Below are 20,230 nucleotides of genomic sequence, written 5' to 3' on the forward strand. Positions count from 1 at the left end.
TGCTTTATTTAACCAGCCCTGTCAGGGCTCACTGTAGGAGGGTTGTGCTCGAAGCTTCCTTTCTTTTGACCCTCCTGACACCTGAGCCTCTCCTGACTGACAGGACTAGGAGGCTGGTGGACAAGGGTACAAGCAGGTAGGTGGAGGGTTCAGACAGTGCAGGCCACCCTGGAGAGGAAAAGCCCCAGGCTCAGCTGCTCCTGCTCTCTGGCCTGCTTGTGGCATCAGTGGTCGGTCACTCCCTGCTTAGTCCTCCCATTCCATCACAGCCTTTTAAGGTGTCCCTACCTTTCCTGATGCAGATGAGTTTCTCCCAGACTCTGCTTCCCTCTGGTGGACAAGCACTCCTGCTGCTTCCTGAGAGCCAGGCTGAGTCAGCAAGGTGTTACTGCTGGTAGCAAGCAGGAGCTGGAACCAGCTAGCCACAGAGAAGTTTCACTGGTGCCAGTAATTCCTTGCTATCAGGCATGCTTGGCCTAGGCCTGACTAGTGCAGCTCAGAAACAAAAAAACACTTCTTTGAGCAATAATGAGTGGTTTATTTTTTCAGAAGGTGAGGGGGAGAAGAGCAAGGGTTCCCTCCCATCTCACTCCTGCAGCAGGCATTACCCACACACACACAGGCAGTCAAGGATGGGCAGAGAGCTCGGGCTCCAACCAGCAGGGCCCGGGGGGGGGGGGCTGCATTTGAAAGCCACAAAATCTAACAGAGCAGGGAGGTCACTGTGGTAGCAGCAGAGATAAAAAATAGGGAGTTCCAGGGTGCAGTGCTAAGCTGAGCAAGGGATGTGCCAGAAGGGGCACATGGCCTCTCCCTGGGGGTGGGCACCTGGGCTCCCTTTCCCACCAGGGAGGACCTGGACAAGAAGACAGCCTGGCCCAGCCTGCAGCCTCCTCTTTGGAGATGCCATCGAACAAGCAGAGACAGGCCATGTAAGGCTGCAGAACTTCATCTCTACCCCACCCTGGGGCAGCCCTTGAGGGAAACTCCCCAGCAGGCAGAGCTGCCAGTGCCACCTGGGGTCACAAGTGCCAGGGACAGAGGCTCGGTGCCCAGCTCCCTGAGGGAAGCACAGCCTGCCTAGCCCACCAACTTGTTCCATGGGACAGTGCTGAAGAAGGAGTGGGACTTCAGCTTGGCCATGCCACCTCCTCCGGAGCCCAAGCGCCGCTTTGGATTGTACTGCAGGAGCTGCAGAGAAAGGGGATGGGATAGCACAAGGGGGAGATGGGAACACTGGAAAAGCAACCCTGTCTGCCTTTCCCCAGCCTGTCCCTTGTCCTCCCTCCCATCTACCAGAGCCCCTCACCTCGGTGAGCAGTGATGTAGCAGCCAGGCTGAGCCCCTCTGGCAGATGCAGCTGGGTGTGAGGCTGAATCCCTGCCGGATGGTTTTGGGAGAGTGGCTGCAGGAGGCAGAGCGTGATGGTAAGCAGAGGCACAGAGGAGGGCAGGAGCACCCTGCTGAGCCTTCATTGCTACACAACCCAGCCTTACACAGCAGGATTTAAAACCCAGGGCCTTTAACACCCAGAGGCCATCCACAGGCACTAGGAATCACATGTCCAAAGCAACCTGGCAGGGCAAGGCACCTTCTCAGCCCCTGCACAAGAGGAAGCCCTTGTGCTACAGCGTCACCTCCTCTTCCCCCACCCTCCTTGCGCAGCTCAGCCTCTTACCACTCCTGTCAGCAACTCATACAAGAGAGAGCCAAAGCTCCAGTAGTCAGCTGCTTCAGTGGGCTCCACGATCCCCCCAACTTCTACAAAAAGAGCCAGAGAGGGGTCAAAGCTGGAGGCAGGAGCACAAATGGCCATACCATGCTGGGCACATCTCACTGCCTGCAGAGGCTCCTTCACCCCAGTCAGTGGCACTGGGCAGAGGGCAGGACAAGGCAGGGCTTACCTGGAGCGCTGTACAGCTCTTCCCATGCCTGGCTGCAGCATTGGGGCTCCACTTCTGTCCACTGGCCAAAGAAGGTGAGACGGACATGACCTGCAGAGCAGCACCAGAGCCAAAAGCAGGGAGGTTAGGACAAGACTAGGGACTTTGGTCAGAGCACTAAGCCAAGCCATATCCTCACAACTGGGAACAGCCAGGGTACTGGACCCCTGTCATGCTCTGAACACAGAGGCACTGTACATCCCCAGGCATCACACACCTCCCAGCCTTCCAGTGCTTGCCTGGGATATGCAGCACTCAGAGCTGGAGAGACTGGTTAAGTGGGCTCCAGGCTAACAAACCTCAGGCAGGCTGTGGTGAGGAAAGAAGGGTTTTTTGGAGATTGAGGGGGAAGGTTAGCTTTCCTGTTGCAAAACTGCATTTTTTGTTAAGCAAGTAGTAGCTCTCCAGATGTTTGCCCCAGATGTTGCCAGCTGAGCAGTGACATGCACTCAGAGCTGTACCCATGGCTTAATGGATGGAAAGGCTCCAGAACACCCCAGCAGGCAGTAACTAGAAGCAGGAGAAAACTGCAGTCCTATTAACCTCAGCTGGTCTCAGCTTTCCCATGCTGGGATTTCCCAAGCAGCCAGCCCCCATGTGGGAGCAGGGGCAATGCATTCCTGTGGCTATAGCCCCTGATTCTCCTCCTGCAGAGCCAAATCTTGTACTAACCACTTGGAAAACCTCAGATCACACTTCCAACTTCAGAAACATCCAAACTTCTCCAAACTCACATCCTCCTCGAAAGGAAACTCAAGAAAAGTCCATGTTTCCTGGAAATGGGGCAAACAGCAGTCTCCCAGCTGAGAGACCAATCTCATCCTCCTCGGGGCAGTGGCATGGGGCACTACCTACCAGCTGCATCAAGCAGCAGGTTCCTGGGGTTGAGGTCCCGGCACAACACACCCTGTTGGTGAAGTCCCTCTAAGGCCAGGAGGATTTCTGCTGCCCACAGCTGCACCTGCTCCTCTTTCACAGCCCATGCTCTCTGGTTCTGCCTGTGGGAAGCCAAAGCCTTGCATGGTCCTGATGGCTGCTGCTTGCTGAGCCGGCTACAGGTCAGGCTTGCTCCTCGTGAGGGCTCCCACACTGCTGGGTCAGGCCCACAGGGCTTGCCAGAGATGGACAGGGCAACTCGTGCAGGAAGCTGCCTCTGACCCAGGTTCAGGAGGGGCTGAGCCCAGGAGACCTCAGACACTTTCTGAGATAGTGGTTCCCCTGCCCCTGGCTGGCCCCCTCTTTTTGATCCAGGGCTAAGGGCTTGGGGAAGCCTGGGGTCTTGTTGGGAGGCTGTTCTCTCCGATACGCAGCCTGTGCTGCTGGTTAGATCGTCCCAGGGGTAGACAACCAGGCCCTGGCCAGCAAGGTGGCCAGGGCATTTGGCTGATGCTGCTGGAAAATAGTCCGCGACACCAGACACAGTCATGCTTGGATCCTGTCCTCCAGCTGCAGCCTTCATCCTGCTGACAGGAGCCAGAAGAAGCTGGTGGTAGTTCCCTGAGCTGGAGTCTGTGGGCCCAGAGGATTGCTCCTGAGGGAGTGAGGCATCAGTGTTTCGGTGGGTCACAGAGCCTGGGAGGCCACTGCCTAACCAAGCTTGGCTGCTACCCTGGGAGCTTCCCACACCATCTTCTCTGCCACGGTCCCTCAGGGCTTGAATGGTGCTTGAATCAGCAGAGTCCTCCTGGATGTGGTACTTGGAGCGGAGGTGAGACCACAGTCTCTCCCCTGGAAATCAGAAAGAACAAGTGATGAGGAACAAAGTATTCCTGGTTCCCCCCCTGTGGACACAGCCCATTCAAGTAAGGCCAAGGCCCACATACTGAGGATGAGATCGAGCATCATTAATCTCCCTGCAGCAAAGCTCAAGTCCACGCAGAATGCACTCCAGCCCTACAAGCACACCATGCTCAACACCACCTCCCCCTAGGACCTAGCACACCCTCTCCTTTAGCAGCCCTGCTCCCCATTCTGCATAGCCTCCTTGATCCCAGCTCTGCCACATCTTCACAGATGCTCCTGATCACACTGCCATCCCCACCTTCTCCTGAAAGCCTTTCCTTCCTGTGTGACAGAGATGCCAGAGTTCCTGCAGCATGTCTCAGACCCTATGGGTCAGCAACAAGTCAGAACGGTGAGCCCTGGAGACCACAGCATCCTTCTGGGGCTTCCCAGCCTTACTACATTCAGAGCTTTCTGCAAATTCAACCTACAGCAAAGCATGAGTTGTTGAGGCTCCAACACACATCAGCCTCCACTTGTCATTGCTGGACTCCAGCTGTTCTCCCCTATGCGTGCATTCAACAGTAGAGAGTAAAGAAGTTCCTTGGGACAAGCCTCCACCTTGTCACACGTCTTCACCAGGATCTGAGACAAATCTCAAATATGCCCCCTTGTTGTACCCAAACCCCCATGTGCTCCCTGATCTTTATGCCCAATTTTCCATCTCCTCTCTTTGGTCTGATCTCACAATCCAGAGTAATCTCTTCTTTTGTAACCAAAAAAATGTTTTATAAAGGTCTTGTCAAAAGATTGTTTTGTTCTAAAACATCCAGGTGAACTACCTCACTTTGTTATCCTTCTCCATCACCTTCCTGTCATGATCAGACAATGCCTGTAAATTAAGAGGTTTTTCTTTTAAAGATGCTAGATCACATCAACTTCTTTACCTAAAGGCATTCCTTTCCATGAGACAAGGTGGCTACTTTCCCTAAGGCTAATTTCCATATAACATCCCTCAACACACAACCTCCTTCTATTTGCAGGTCTCCACAAGCCCATTTCTAGGTTACATGCCCAGTCAGTTCTTATCAGACCTCCAGAATTCCTACAACAAGTGTGTGAGCAGCTCCATCCACAGAGTCTCCAAGCCCTGGTACCCACCGCCCTCCTATGAAGGACACTTGTGCTGTCACTATAAAAAAAAAATCCCAAAACAGTAGGAGAAACATATTTGGGATTTTAAAGAAAAGGGAGGTTAGGGATAAACCGGGATGCTTCCCAGACAGGAGGCAAACCTGTCCCCACTCACCCTGCACATGCTCCAGGTGAAGGAAGATGGAGTCCTCACTCACATAGTAGCACAACAGCTTGACCATGAAGGGGACCCCATGAGGGATGATGGTCTGTCGCTCACGGGTCTCAACATGGGATTTGGGCAGGCTCTGAGGAGGTACAGGCAGATGTGTGTTACAGCACAGGGATCTGGACTTCCCTGCAGCCTAGCACGTGGCAGGGCTGGAGGCCAGCCAAAAGGTAGCGTGCCATCTTCCAAGCCCCGCGGCTGCTTGACTGCGTCACCTGCAATGGAACTCCTCATGTGTGGAAACCTGTGGCTCTTGCGGAAAGGTCTGTCTGTCCCCAGCACCCAGCTGTGATAAGGTAGCCCTCTGCAAAGCTCTGCCAAGGCAGGGCGCTCCCCACCTGTACTGTGGGACCCAGAGGGCTGGTCCAGAGCAGAGACCACCCCACAACCACCCCTGCTCCCTTCAGGCAGGAACTTGCCATGCCAGCCCTTTCTCTTCTTCCTCTGGAACTGATGGTTCTCCCTGTCATGCCAGATCCTCCTTGTCCAATTACTGAAATCCTTTATTGTTAGTTCCAAGGGGATTGGGAAATGCTCTAGAACTTGTATTGAGCACACCTCACTCATAACTTGTTTCAGGGGTTGACCCAGATTAACAGGGGCATTCTCTGCTTTATAATGCTTCTTGGCTTGAAGCATTATAAAGCAGAGAAACAGATGACCAAGGAGAACCTTTTCCCTTCTGATCACAGAGGATGGCTGAGGCAGCCAAAGGAAGCTTTATGAACCATGAATTCCCTCCAACACCTCTGAGACCTGCTATTTTTCGGTCCTTTCACCTGCCCCAGCCATATGTTTGAACAAGGAGGCCCTCACACGACAGGTAGAAACAGGCAGATGAAACTGAAAACACTCACCTTAAGTATAAAGGTCCCACCAGTGGCTGGATCCTGGACAATCTGCACCTGGAAGCAGTATTCACAATACCTGTCAGAAGCAATCACTGCTTCCACCCCAACACACAGCCTACAGGAATGACTCAAGAGACTCAACGCTTGAACTTAAAAAAACTACCACCCAGTAGTGGTAGTTTGGTGAGTTTGGTGGGGCTCAAACCCTTACTCTTGAAAGACAAAACAAAGGTTATCAGCAAGGAGATAGCTACACAGCCAGGAAGCAGAGAGTTAATTAAACCAAAAGGTGGCTCCCACACCATTTTTGCTTCCTTCACACCAAAGGGTTTCACAGTGCTCGTTCCAGGCTCTGTGGGGTGCACTGGGCTCAAACCTGGGCCACGGCAGGACAAGAGGACCTCATCAGTCCAGACAAACTGAGATGTGGGAACGGCAGTGTAGAGCAATGTGTAGCGTGTGTATGGGGTCAGTAAGCCTGGCATCTTCATTCCAGCATCATGAACTAGTAACTAGTTTATTCATCCAGACAGCTCATCTTCTGCTCAAGTCCAGATTACCCACAGGAATCTACCATCGTGATACCTAATCATCAACCATGATTCCATGCTTGGGAAATAACTGGACATGTCAACCTCCTTGTAAATAACCTGGGAGCTCTGGTAAGCAAAAATAATGAGGACATGAACAGATTTCCCAATTAACTCCTAATGGATCTTGAATCCGGTACTGTGAATCTTTCTTGGTGGGAATGGTGTGGATGGATATCCCCACATTCCTTGGTGGGCATGCTAGGGGCTAGCACTCCCATCACAGCTGCTAGGACCCTCCAGTTTACACTCCCTTTGGTCCAGCTCCAGCCTCACCCTCCCAGTTCCACATCAAGTCATTACCTTATCAATCACTCCCACAACCTTACACCGTCTCAGGTTCTCCACTGCTGAGCTCAGCGTCCTGATGGGCCGGAAGCGCAGGCTGCTGTAGCCCTGCAAGGCAGAGAGAGAAGAGGATGAAGGACTTAAGAGATGCTACTGCCCGTGACATGGGGTGGGAGAAGTCCCTGCATCTTCCAGAGGAGGCAGCAACACTGCCTATCTGGTCAACATTCAGAGACAACACTCCGAATGCATGAATTATGGCTGTGATTCATTCCTAACATCAGCTGGACCATTTTCTCAGCCAGCCCCTGGATTTCTGAACTTTTCAGGGAAAGCTTGTACCTGCAGCAGAGGTGAAATCACTTCAAAATTTATAGCTAGACCTGGACTGCTTCAACACTAAAGGGATCTATATGGAAGGTAGTTGTATTTCTCCCCTCATCCTTCTTACCAAGCCCCAGTCTTGCCCTGCCTCACTCCCTTCTCCCTTCTTTAACCACCTCCTTCTCACAATTCAGCAAGCAGCCATTGCCTTTGGTTTCCATACAGATGGGAACAATGACAGGGGAGACAACATTTTTAACACTTGACAAGGTGGTTCCCTGCCATGGCTTCAGTCCCCCCAAAAATGGCCATATTCACTATGGTGACAGCAAGCTAAGCATACACACTTTGGGGGATAGGGTCCTGGGAACATCCCAGGCAAGCTGGGCCCATGTCAGCTCCTTCATCCAGGCAGGGCAAAGAGCTGCCAGCTCCCACACAACCACTGGCATGCCAGGACACTTTGAAGCTTGATGTGTATGCCATTTTCTCTACACCATCATACTGTAGCATGTGGCAGAGGCTCACTGGGGCTGCTCTATGTGTGTCCTGTGCAGTTTCCCAGTGACGCAGCTTCACTGCCATCCCACCCATGCCACCCCACACCAGCCCCTCACCGTGGCAGTGGTGTTGCCATCCCTTGCATCCCGCTGGAGGTGGCAGTTGAAGATTTCCTCGGCGCGCCTGAGGTACTGTGTGATCTTCCGCTTCACGGCCTCCCGACGCTCCTTGTTGGGGTCAACTGTGGTTGGTGAAAGAGTGTCCGTGAGGGGCCTGCCACACTCCCCTGGTGCCCCGGCCACAGTCCCCAGGGAGATGCCCCAGTTCCCTCACCCTTCTCCCAGAAGGGATGCACTCCCTGGACAGACGCCCCAGCGCCCTCACCACACTCCCCAGAGGGACGTCCCGGTCCTCCTTGTTATCTTCCTTGGAGGGACACCCTGACCCTCTCACTGGACTCCCCAGACGGGTGCCCTGGTCCCCTGGCTGGTGTCTGCGGAGGGCTGCCCCCGTGCCCCGTTCCCGGGAGGCCGCACACACCCTGCACGCCGCGGAGCAGCACGTCCACGCCGTTCTGGTAGTGGTTGAAGGCCTCTTCGTAGTCCTCGCTGACGTCCCGCTCCAGCGCCAGCCGCAGCTGCCGCGCCGCCTCCACCAGGTAGTCCCGCCGCCCGCCGCCCTCGGGGCCCGCGGGGCTGACGCGGCTCCGCAGCTGCCCCAGGTACACGCGGGCCTGCGACAGCGCCCGGGAGCAGGGCTCGGCCTCCGCACGGATCATGGCCCCGGGCAGCCGCCCTGCGCCGCGGCGGAGCGGGAGGGGCGCGGGTCAGCCGAGGAACGATGGCCCCTTCGTCCGGCACCGCCCGGCGCCGCTCACCAGCACGGATCCCGGCACGACCCCGGCACGGACCCTCGGCCCGCTCCCCGCCGCCCCCGCGGTCCCGCACCTGGGCAGTGTGGCCACCAAGCATCCCCGGCACCGCCGGGCGGGGCGGCGGGGGAGCGGCGCGGAGGGCCGGCACTGATTGGCTGCGGATGAGATCATCATCATCATCATCATCATCATCATCATCATCATCATCACCGCCCCCCACCACGGGGTCTGTGCCGGGGGTTCCGCCCCTGGCGGAGGCTCCGGTAACGCGCGGTGAGCGCCGTCGCTCTACTTGCTTTATTGTCATCGTTATTCACCATTAATTGCCCTTAATTAACCAAGCTCCTGTTCGTTAAGTGCTGCCTTTGCCACCACTTTTGCTTCCTCCCATAACGTTTAATTAGCGGTGTTTCAATTAGCCTTTGCCTCTGCCGGCCCCCGAAGGGTGTACCCACTCCAGCAGCTCCTCGCTGCCCCCGTTAAGGTGCTGGGTTTCCTGCCGCTCCATCACGGTCAGCCCAGGGCACCCTTGGCTCTTCCTGATTTCATCTTTCAAGCGGGTGCTGTTGCCCCTGACGCCGGGCTCTCAGCTGGCCCTTCTACGAGCTCTTGCAGACTCACTGGCTTTTACAAACTTATTTCAAATGTACAGAACAGGGAACATCAGCACAAATGCATTAAGGCACAGCAAACTGACACTGTAGTTGAGATTACACTGGTGGTTAGTACCACTTAGTATGTAGAAAACACCAGTCTCTGTTTTAGCCTAGAAACGTGTACTTCTGCCCTCCTGGTTTGGCTTTTTTTTTTTGAAAGGCCAGAAAGGCCTTGCAGGGCCCACTAGATCACCACAGTTATTAGCGAAAGAGATTTGCTGAACCAGGAGTGCTCAGTCGGTTACTGCTCAGGCCAACTGGTTTGCTGTGTCTATAGAATTATTGGTCCCAGTTTGACTAACTATCTTTCCAGAGGGGTGCCAGGGGACCTCCAAAGGGAGAAGGGCTGGAATGAAATCCCAGGGATATCCTAGGAAAAACTATGCTAACATTTATTGTGAAAAAAGAGGCACCTGCATCTTTGTTCATCCGTTGCTAACCTATGGGCATGTCCCATGCCAACAGAAAGTGATTCTAAAAAGGGGTTTCATTTTGACAGGAGCTGGCCTTGTGCTGTGCCATCATAGCCACAGCAGCATGGTCCATCCCTGTGTTCAGCCACTGCTGGAGCCAGTACTTGCTGTGGGGCTACCCTGTGGCTACTTCATACCCTGTGCACACTGATGGCAGGAGATCTCCCTGGCTCAGTGCCACCGGGCAGCTCTTGATCACAGCCCAGTCTGTTAACAACAGAACAGGAAAGTAAAGCCTGTGCCCACAGCTCAGCTCAGCATTCAGCAACCAAACTACCTCTAACGAAGACCATTTCTTTGGGAGTACAAAAGTATTAACTGTGCCTCTGAGGGCAGATCTGGGAGAACACAAAGGGGTCTGCTTTGTAAGGCAACCCACTGCCCAGACATCATCAGCTTGCTTGGTTCTTTGGTTTCTCCTCAAAACATTTCCAGGTTCCTTTTCCCCACCAAACCCTACATCACAGAAACCAATTTTTTTTGCCTAGTCTGCTTATACCCCCCAGTCTCTGGGGCCTTTTAATTCCCACCAGAGCCTAGGGGCTTCTCCTTCAAACTCAAGAGAATGTCTGAGCAGGCAACAAGTGAAGTGGGGCTCGGAATGAGAGCAGGGATGCTGCTGACACAGCTCACCTGCCTGACTTCAGCAGATCTATGTGGGCCTGGAGAAGACAGAGATCACAGTAAATTACAAAATCCAGCACAATGTATCTGTAGATGGGTGTGGATATTGAGATGATGGTACAGAGATATGTGAAGAGGAATTGCTAGGAGGGGAACAAAACTGTTGAGTTCATCATCGAACACCTCTGAAGCAGCCGGAAGAGCGTGATCCAAAGGCATCAGCAAGAAGTGCCCCAAGGACTGGCCTGCAAGGAAGAGCCTTGCAAGAGGAGAAGACACACACCAGTCCTGAGGCACAGATGCCCTTACCTGTGGACTTCCAGGTTCTCATGTCAGTGCTGGATGGAGGATGTTAAATTTGGGGAATTACTTTTAGATTAACCTGTTGAAGAGTTTGTGGTCCCTGCCAGGAAGTGGGAACTCCCAAAGCAAAACTAGCGCAGACAAATAACAGGGAGCGAAGTGAGAGTTGCCTTTTTTCCCACAGCTTAAAATAGATGCATGAGAGCAGGCAAAAGTTTAAAACATGCTGAGACTGCAAACATCAGTGGCTGCAACAGGCAGAAGGATTACGCCCAACTTTGTTCAGATGCAAAAGTCTTCTAAGTCAGAAGTGGGACATTAAGATCGCAGTGAAACTTTATTTGCATGGAGACATGTGAGACACCTGCACCGGCATATGCCAGGAGAAGCTGCTGGGAGGCAGTGCTCCAATGACCTCCTAAGACTGGGGAGGCTGGATGTAACCGGATAAGCTTTAGCATCAGGACTTCATCAGCTATGACACTACATCTCCACATCACCTTTACAGGCTTACCCAAAAATATGTATTTTTTTCCTGATGCATAAGCCTGGTTTATGTTTTGTCTCCTCTTCTTCTAAATCATCTTACTGCACCTCTGACTCCTAAAGCCTTATTAAACAAACCTTTGCTCTGTAAGGCTGGGAGACACAGGGAGCCCAGGGACGCTGATAACACAGTGTGTGCTGCTCCTGTGAGACAGCTGCCTGTCTGCAAGGGGTACACAGGCAGGGGAAGGATAGAGAATTTGGGAGCACCTGGCCATGGGGGACTCTGCTGGCTTTGGGGCCGGAGTCTGTCACGGTCCCTTTACAATGACACCAGTCTTCTCCTACAGCCCCACTCTACAGCACCTGCGGGACATGAGGTTCTGTCCATGAGATTCTGTCAGGTACATCTGTAGATGTAGCTGACCTTGTCAGGGTGCTCAGGTGACACATCTGCTGGGGCCAAGGAGGACTGCCAGGAGCTAGTATTGTAAGCCTCCAAAAAAGGTACAACTGGGAGCACAGAGTGAGGACAGGCAGACAGTGGTTGGTCTCCTTGAGAGGAAACACGGGTGGTGGACATAAGCCCTGAGGCCAGCAGCCCTGCTCTTCTCCTCGGGGCAGCACACCTCCACCTTGATCCTCATACCACCAGTGGATGTGATGTCCTGCTGGAAGTCCCTGCATAGGGATGAGGGGAGTTGCAGGACTCTCACCTCTGGCAGGGACAGGGAAGGAGGCCAGTGTTTCCCTGTGTGTGTGATGCCTGCAGCAGCCACAGGAACTCCAGGGAGGTGCCAGGACTCATTTGGTTCCCATTACCTCCCCAGAGTTAGAGGGAGGCTGGTCAGCTGGAGATGCAGCTCCCAAATCTCCAGTGTAAGTAAGTGATGCCTTCTCCTGCTCCCTGCCCTTGTTGCTTTTTTCAGTGGGACAGCCACATCCGTCCCAGGAACCTGTGTCCTTGTTGTCCAAGACCCCATGCCACAAGAGGAACAGGGGACAAGGCCACACACAGCACCCAGGCCATTCAGGTGATGGGGGAGGGGGAGAAGCAACACAGGGTAGCCATGAGAGACAGGCTCCTGGCCCTGCCAACTCTGATGGGCAGAGCTGCCTGGAATATCTCAGTGTGGGGCAGCAGTCAAAGAGGTGACACCAGACGCCAGGAACTGCTTGGAAAAGCTGCTGGGCATGAGTGTGTTTGAATTTGATTTTTTTAACCATCACTTTTGATAAACTTATTAACTTACATACTTGGATTTATGTAACTTCCTTTTTAAAAGTTTAATACTACTGAGGTGAAACTTTAGTGTTAAAAAACAATATAGAAACCATCACATATATCCTCAAGTGCTGCACATGGTTCTCCTTGGCCTTAGAGAGCAACCAGCCAAGCTGAAATGGCACACAGGGATGGGGAGAGCCTGCTTGGACCAGGACAGGTGTCCAGAGCTAGGGTGCCACGTGGCCCACCTAGACCCTGAGTGACAGGGGAAGGGAAGCAGCAAGTCCCCCTCATCCATGAGGTAGTGAAGGAGGAACTTCATGAGTCATTTTTGAGGCAGAGTCTGTGTAGGCTGTGCCCCAGGACACCATGTATACCAGAACTGGAAATGGGATCCAAAAGGGATCCAGCAAGCTACTGAAGGATATGCTCAGCTGCAGGGGTACAACTCACCCAGTCCATTCCATACTACATGGTGGCAGCATGGAGGTTCATATCATCTCAACACCCACCACCAGCTTTCCCCGACAGACTTGCCCTGTCCCCATGTCCTTGCGCCGGTCCCAGGCAGCACAAGCATTACAATTCAGAGTAAGCCTGCCCCTACTACATGCAGCCATGTCAGATGTGGACCCCAACTCCTGCTACGTTAGGTTCCACTCTTGCTCCTCAGAGCAGGATAAGCTGCAGGTCCCATCATTTGAGGGTAATCTTGAAGCATTTGCAGATCTTGCCCTCCAGTCTTTTGCTTGAAGCTTTCAAGAATGACCCTTGATTTGTTTTAACCCAGTGCCAGGGGTGCTCCACAAACATGCTGGTACCCAAGTCACCCTTAGGGTTTCCAGCTGTGTGCACTGTTTTGGGATATGGCTTGCACAAATCAGCATGGAAAGCATGTGGCAGGCAGCCCCTGCAGCAGGGGTGGGAGGGAGGACAGGAAGAGACCCAGGAACATTGCTCAAAGCATGGAAAACAAGGGGCTGCGACTTCCCCACTGCACCTGGACACAGGGCTGGCTGAGTGGGAAAAGTAGAAAACAGCAGCACCCACAGCCACCTCAGTGAGGGCCACCAGCTCCCTCTACCCCCAGGGTATTCCCACTAAGATACAGGGGCCCCAGCGCAGCCTACCCCCGTGTCAGGTAAACAAGCCTTGGTGGAGTGTTTCCTGAGTGGGAAGGTCCATGGGCAGCCTGCGCCACACTGCTCTACATCTTGCATCAGCCCTGCCAGGAAGGACAGAACACCGAGCCAGACATTTGGATGGGGTGGGGAAAACAGGATGGTAAGTAGGGAGAGGTACCAGTCTCACATTATGGTGTGGAGGAGAACAGCAGCTCCCTCAAGGGTCTCCCAGTACCCAACCAAACTCCAGCATATGGGTAGCGTCCCAGCGGGGGGAGCAACTTGGTCCTGACCTGCTGGTTGCTGTCTCCAGCATTAAACCAAGGGCAGTCCCTTGGGTGCTGAGGGATTGGTGCTGGGGACAAGCCCTGGATCACTGCAGGACTGCCCTCTTCCAGCCTGAATGGGTGCCCACGGGGAAGTGTCCCGCCTGCAGCTACTGGAAAGCAGATAGGAGTGCTCACACTGCCAGCTCCCACATCTCACCACCAGCTTTTATTGAGCAGGGCAAGGCTGGGATGTGGCTGTAAGTGAGGAGCCCAGTTCCCTCCCATTCCCCACCAGAACAGCTTCCCAAGCAAGTTCCCTGGCACTCTCCTGGGCTGTCCCGTGCCAAGGCTGGGACGGATGCAGCCCTGCAGCCTTGTCTGCCCCAGGTTTCCTTCCTCCCCAGCTGCAGAGCACTGACAGGACAGAGAAGTTTTGCAGCTGCAGCCCTGTGAGCCATCTCTGCTTTTTCCCACATCATGCTGTCCTCCCCAGCCAGTTCCAGCAGCACATCCACCAGCTCTGCTCCTCGCTGTCCCCAGGATGCCCTTGAACACCAACACATGGCTTGAGCTCCTCATCTTCAGCCCCAGACCTGGTCATGTGTCCTTTTGTCCTGCTGCCAACAGGGCAGATGGGGCAAGGGAGTCCTTGGTTCCAGGATGTATTCCTACCAGGGTCAGGCAAGAGTCCAGTCAGATCTTCCCTGACAGAGTCCCGCTGCCCAACACAGCTTGGAGGGACATGACTGCACAAGTCTCTCATGCCAGGGGGAAATGCAACTGGCTCAAATCCAGGCAGCAGGATCAAGGCTGGGGGCAGAGCAGAGGCTACCTGCGTGGTGTGCCACATCTGCAAAGAGAGCATGGCATGGGGTGAGCACTGCCAGCAAGGGAGGGACACTTGGACTCCCAAGCCCTGCACCGGATCCCCCTTCTCTGTGCCTGGCCCCTCTGACACCAAACTGCAGGGGAAGGGACTGCAGGCAGCCTCTTCATGGGGAGGAGTGGGAGCAATGGGGCTGGGGCTGGTTGAGCCCCTAACAGTAGGCTTCAGAGGATTGAGAAAGTGAGCTAAAGGATGGAAAGGTTAGAATAACCCAAACAATGACCAGTCAAGGACAGCAGGAAAGACACAGTTGGCAGCAACATGAGGCTGAAACTGGAAATTCATGGATTCGGGAAACCTAGTGTGGTCTATGATAGTGATAGACCTAAGCACCATCAAGTCAACCAGTCCATCCATCCCCACTCTAAGCATCCACTTTGAGCAGCTGAGCCTGGAGACTGTGAAGCACCTATTAAGCCTTCAGTAAAAAGCCTATCTCCTCACAGCTGCCCCACTGCCCTCTCCTCCTTTCTTCTGTGTCTGCTCTGCATAAACCCCTCACTTCTCACAGTGTCAATAAAGATCTGAAGCTTAAAGAAGATGCTCATCCCAAAGACATTAACCTGCAAGACAGCACCCATACCTGCCACTGCTCACTTACAGTTCACAGTCTTTCCGTCCCTTCTTGTCTTGTCTTCTCTTACCTCGGCTCTTGGACCTCCTCCTTCAAAAGGAAAGTACCACAAGAGGGGCTGATGTGTGGGAGATGAGACCCACAATCCCAGCCACTAATGTTGCCCCTGATGTTACTTACCTTCCCAACCTCATCAGATCCTGCCGGGGCCTGCAGAGTGGGAAAAAGAGAGTGAAGTGGTTATGGGGCAGTGCTGCAGGTCGAGCTGTGGCTTACTGGCATGCCCCAGTGCACAGCACAATCTACCTGTTATCATTTGTGCTTAAAACAGACCCAATATCACTTCTCTCCATGTTATCACCACCTCAGCCAGGAGCTGATTACAGTAGGCAGAGAGAAGGCAGAGACAGCAAAGGGGCTGGTCAGCTTTGGTGACTCCCCTGGGGATGTGACATTTTGCCAGTGAGGCAAGTTCGTCTCAGCTGCTCTCAAGCAGCTCATAGTTAAACAAGATGAAATATCCTGAGTAACAGACATGCGGGATTTGCTGCAAAGTTTCAGTAGTGGTTCTCAGCCACAACACACTTGGCTTAAGCATCCCCTTTAGGGGTCAAGGCAAGGACATCTACCATACCTACATTAAACTACAGAAGGGAGCGATGTGCAGGTGTGGAAGAAGCTTAAGGAGAAGCCAAAAGCCGCTGCAGCAAGAAGTTTTCACAGATTCTAAGGCAGTCTACTCAACTGCTCATAGGAGATTCCCTGGGAGTTACCCTAGGTAGGAAAACCACAAAAGGCTTAGGAAATTCCCTGCATGGAAAATAGCTGGAAGTGTAGAGGGGGGGAAGTAACACATGTGCTTCTTTCCACTCCCCCTTCTGCATCCACTGACAGACACTAGAGAGAGCATGGAGCTGGGTCTGCTCCAGTACAGCTGCTCACACAACTGCAGGGGAATACCAACCCGGGGATCCTCAGGCTCTTCTTCCAGGCAAGGATTATGTCTAATGGCTGCCCAGCAGGACACTCATCTCCCAGTTTTCGCAATATTAAATCACCTTTGGATCACAAAGAGTGATTTCCAGCACCCCCCATGCAGACAATGCTAGAGAGGCTCTGTGGCAGGGACCAGATGCAGGCACCACCAGAGCTGCTCCCTGCTCCCACAGCACTGCAGTCTCCAGGCACAGGCCCCATCCTGCCCAAGCTTTCACCATTTCTGGGACACAGTGAGCACCCCAAGGGGTTGACTAGGTGCCAGGATTATGTGGCAGGTTGGTGCTGCACATCCATTCCAGTGCTGGATATCCATGCCATGTTGGTGCTGCATGTTTCAAGCTTTCATTTGTTGACTTGAACGTGGACCTCTGCTTCCCAGGTCTGTATGGGGCAGCCTCCATTAAATGGAGGCCCAAGGCCCAGATGTTGAGCTTTCTCTTTGGGCCACAGTCACACTCAAGCATGCCAAGCCACGGACCTCCCTGTTGAGCCACCAGCCTGGACACACCAAACATCTGCCTCAGAGCCATCTGCCCTGCTCCGTTAGCCACAGGCAGAGCCTCTGGCCAGAGGAGCAGAGGCATGCCAAGGCAGCCGCAGGGCTGGAAGGCACAGACATGCCTGCTCACAGAGTCACAGTTGCTGCCGCCCTGCAGGCAGCGCGTGGTGCCTGACCCTGGTGCACAATGCCACACACCCTTGGCTGTGGGGAGCAGGTGCAGAGGTGTGGTGAAGTCTGCAGCTGAAAAAGGCCATAAGGACCATCAAACCCTAGTGTGAACTGGTCTCAGCACAGACAGGGTGCCCCCTGGGCATCCCTGTCCCACATGCAGGGTGAGCTGGCAGGGTCACTCTTGCTGGAGGTGTAAAACAAGCCCAGGGGTCCCTACCTGCACTCGCAATGCTTGTGCTCAGTGAACTCCATCTCCACGTAGGGTGCCTCCCCATTTGGCTTTATCTTCAAGAGCTGAAAGAGGAGCAAAGGTTACTTCTCAGCCGGCAGCAGGAGGGGGCTGGAAGGGCTCCTGCGCTACTGCCTTGCCGCCCCAGCCTCTCGGGAAGACGCATGTCTAACCTGTTCCTCGGGACCTCCAACAACAGAGACTCCACCTCCACACGTAGGCAGCACAGGCCAGGTCCAGCTGCCCCAGCAGCTTGGGAGGCTCTGCTAGTGTCATCCTATGTCTTCAGGGCTTTAATTTAAGTCCCATGGTTTTGGGATTTCCCAGCCTTAGAAGAGGTTTTTCTGCCTTTGTGGAAAGCTTTCACATATTTCACCACTTTGCACATCTCCCTTCTCTGAAGGAAATATCCTCCACTGGCAAGTTTTCTAGACCATTCCCATTGCTGCTGCCTCCTCCTGGCCCCTTTCCCACAGCACTGAGCATGAACGGACTGGAGTCAGTATCACAGTGCCTCTCCCATCCAGGGGTACCGGATTTGCCCTGTCACGTGTCACTCCACAGCCCAGCCTGAAGTTCAGGATAGACATCCAGGGACTTCACAGGGTATGTTCATCATTGGTGTGATCCACACAGAAGTGTCTGGCATTGCCACCCTGTGCACAGCAGCAGGATCCTTCCCGTGGAGGGAGACCTGTGCCAGAGGAGCTGCCTTCTGTTCACGTCAGGCCTTGCTCCACCTCAGTCAAGAGTTTTTGGAAACTCCCACCTTGCCTTCCAACAAACTTTCAACCCCTAAGAGACCAAAATCACTGATGATTTATTGCAGGCACGCTCTAATCTGTCATCCATGGCAAAGCAGAGCTTTGCCCTGCTCCCTGCAGCATCAGCAGGTTGATCTCTCTGGCAGCACGGTGGAGAGGCTGCAGAGTGAGGACAACTGCTGCCCAGCGCATGGGGAAGAGTCAATCGGCCCAGGATGTCCCACCCAACATCCCACAGCTCCCACAGCGGGGACTGAAAATGTGGCTGGCTCAGTCCTTCATGTTCACCACGCCCCTCGTGTGGAGGCATTCACTGTCAGCACCACCACAGGCATTGCCTGAAACAGGAGAGCCTCACTTCTCCCTGAGATTCAGGGGCAGCGCCTGCTTTGTCCCAGTAGGCATTCATAGGCAAATGGAAGACCTCCAACTCCATCACAAGACAGGGAAGGTCTGGAAAGATGACAGCAATGAGTAAGATGGCCCGCACAGAAAGGAGAGGGCAGGGAAGCAGGGAGTGAGGCCAGTACCACCAGGGGTGACACCTGGACTCAGGTGCAAGCCCAATGAGCCGGCAGAGGGACCCTCCTGGCTTGGCATGCATTTGAGCAGTAGTAAACCCTCTCCCTTGTTAGCCACGCTGCTACGATGTCTACAAGTTCACCCTCCCGGCGCTCTGCGAACAGCCCACCACCTCCGCGGCACAGGCACGGTCCCGCAGCGGCAGCGCGTACCTGCATGGTGACTGTGCTGGTCTCCACCGGGACGCAGCGGAGACCCTCGTCCCCACAACAGCCTCCGCAGCGCTGCAGGGAGACGCAGGAGGGTCTGAAAATGTACTCCACCTCGTTGGGGAACTCGTTAGTGACGTCTACCAGCTGCTCCAGTGGCCGGCAGAAACTACGATTCCAGATCTCCCGAAAAGTCAAGACTGCAAGAGACCGGGACAGGGTCTATTAGGAGACGCCCAGAGAGGCCGCCCGGGCAGGTGCAGCACCTGCGGTGGTGTGCCCCATCGTGGGGCACAAGAATGCAGAGGACCCCCTATGCCCAGTAAGTCCATCACTCAGTGGTGCGGGGGGCTCGCACAGCCCCCACAACCACGCCGGTGGGCTCTTTCTCCCTCTGCCCGCCAGCCCCGTCTCCTCCCCAAGCACTCTGCTCGCCCCCGCCCCCGCCGCGGCGGGGCTGCCCCGCTCCCTGGCCCTCCCTCGGGCAGACAGCCGCCCCCTCGGGCTTCCGAGCGGGGAGAGCACAAGGCAGCCGGAGCGGAGCGCTCCCACCCGGGACTCCGCACGCCGGCACCGGAGGGACGGCAAGCCAGGGACAGGGCTGCGCTCCGCTCCCGCCTGCGACGGTGTCCGGTACCGCAAGCGCCCGAGGCGGGCTGCGGGACCGAACCCCGGCACAGCTCCCCGCTGCCTCCCCGGGCGTCGCCGCGGGGCTCCAGAGGTAAAATACCCCAAGGAACACCGAGCATCCCCCGGCCCGGCGCGTAGCCCTCCCGGGACTGCCGCCCCCTCCCAGCTGGGACACCGGCGGCCGCCCACAGCCAACTCACCGTGCGACTCCGCGCTGGCGGTCCCCCGCTCCTCCGGGGCCTGCGGGGAGGGAGAGGCGGGCGCTAGCGGGGCGGCACGGAGCGACCCGCCGCCGCTCCCCCGCTCAGCGCCGAGAGGAGCTGCCCCGGCCGTCACGGCCACCCCGAGCAGCGGCACCGAGGGGACCGGGCTGTCCCCGTTCCGATCACCCTCCCACCCCTCGGCTCTCACCGGGGCGGGCGGCGCTCCCAGCGTCCCGGCCACCAGTAGCCGCAGGAAGGCGCCGAGCAGCCGCATCGCCGCTCCCACCGCCCTGGCACCGACTCAGCGCCGCCGCTCTCGCCTCGCCGCCCCCGACATAGCCGTCCCGCCGCCGGGCCACTGGCCCCACCGTGCCGCCGCCGTCGCCGCCGCCGGGCCATGGGAGCGCGCCCCGCTCTGTCGCCGTATTTCACCGCCGCGGCCCCGCCCCGGCCCCGCCGCGGGGCGGGAGCAGGTGCCCGGCCCCGGCGGCCGCGGGGACGGCCGGTGCCGGCGGGCGTGGCGGAGCCCCCTCCTCCAGCCCCCCGCTCTGCCTCCGGCCGTTTCTCCGTCGGGCTACCCCGGCGCTTCTAGGGACCGACCCCCTGCGGGCGGGAAGCACCGATGCTGTGTTGGGCTCCTCAGCTCGCTGGGTTCACTGCCCCAGGCCCGTCACGCACCCTGAGCTCACCTGGCTGCCCTGTGCCTCCACGACAGCCCCTTTCCCACCCATCCTTCCCGTTCCCCTGCTGTTGTCCTGTCCCCCCTCAGACATCCCGTGACCATCCACACACCCCATTCCCCACAAGCTGCCCCGTGCCTGCCCCACTGGAGCCCTGTCAGAATGTTTCCAGTCCTCACTAGCCCCAGGTACAGCATCCTGGTTCTGTCCACCATGGTGGGTCCCTCCAACTTGGAAGGGAA

The 20,230-nt window shown here is 55.6% G+C and overlaps 2 protein-coding genes across 2 annotated transcripts; both read right to left on the reverse strand.

Moving 5' to 3' along the window:
* Positions 1-521: 521 nt before the first annotated feature.
* Positions 522-8,461, reverse strand: RPS6KL1 (ribosomal protein S6 kinase like 1). Its single transcript, XM_027880780.1, has 10 exons — positions 8,123-8,461; positions 7,699-7,823; positions 6,773-6,865; positions 5,886-5,933; positions 4,975-5,107; positions 2,799-3,671; positions 1,905-1,994; positions 1,679-1,761; positions 1,310-1,405; positions 522-1,191 (listed from the first exon to the last, which is right to left on the reverse strand). The coding sequence occupies exons 1-10, from the start codon at positions 8,358-8,360 to the stop codon at positions 1,081-1,083; spliced, it is 1,890 nt and encodes a 629-aa protein (XP_027736581.1). The 5' UTR covers positions 8,361-8,461; the 3' UTR covers positions 522-1,080.
* Positions 8,462-13,839: 5,378 nt separating this feature from the next.
* On the reverse strand, positions 13,840-19,582 carry PGF (placental growth factor). The gene is made up of 7 exons (XM_027880783.1): positions 19,517-19,582; positions 19,306-19,345; positions 18,479-18,675; positions 16,969-17,045; positions 15,260-15,289; positions 15,107-15,169; positions 13,840-14,469 (listed from the first exon to the last, which is right to left on the reverse strand). The coding sequence occupies exons 1-7, from the start codon at positions 19,580-19,582 to the stop codon at positions 14,448-14,450; spliced, it is 495 nt and encodes a 164-aa protein (XP_027736584.1). The 3' UTR covers positions 13,840-14,447.
* Positions 19,583-20,230: the final 648 nt, after the last annotated feature.

The sequence above is a fragment of the Empidonax traillii genome, unplaced genomic scaffold (assembly GCF_003031625.1).
Source record: "Empidonax traillii isolate 1590-97213 ecotype Southwest subspecies unplaced genomic scaffold, ASM303162v1 scaffold74:size2480735, whole genome shotgun sequence".
NCBI classification, from domain to species: domain Eukaryota; kingdom Metazoa; phylum Chordata; class Aves; order Passeriformes; family Tyrannidae; genus Empidonax; species Empidonax traillii.

What these genes read in the sequence shown, in the direction of transcription:
- RPS6KL1 (XM_027880780.1), bottom strand. Translation starts at nt 8,360, where the DNA reads ATGATCCGTGCGGAGGCCGAGCCCTGCTCCCGGGCGCTGTCGCAGGCC. An exon ending in ATGGCAACACCACTGCCACG is followed by an intron (nt 6,866 to 7,698) that starts GTGAGGGGCTGG and finishes TCTGCCTTGCAG; the next exon opens with GGCTACAGCAGCCTGCGCTT. An exon ending in CTACATCACTGCTCACCGAG is followed by an intron (nt 1,192 to 1,309) that starts GTGAGGGGCTCT and finishes CTTTCTCTGCAG; the next exon opens with CTCCTGCAGTACAATCCAAA.
- PGF (XM_027880783.1), bottom strand. Translation starts at nt 19,582, where the DNA reads ATGCGGCTGCTCGGCGCCTTCCTGCGGCTACTGGTGGCCGGGACGCTG. An exon ending in CCAGCACAGTCACCATGCAG is followed by an intron (nt 17,046 to 18,478) that starts GTACGCGCTGCC and finishes CTCCTCTTTCAG; the next exon opens with CTCTTGAAGATAAAGCCAAA. An exon ending in GGACGGAAAGACTGTGAACT is followed by an intron (nt 14,470 to 15,106) that starts GTAAGTGAGCAG and finishes CTCTCTTTGCAG; the next exon opens with ATGTGGCACACCACGCAGGT.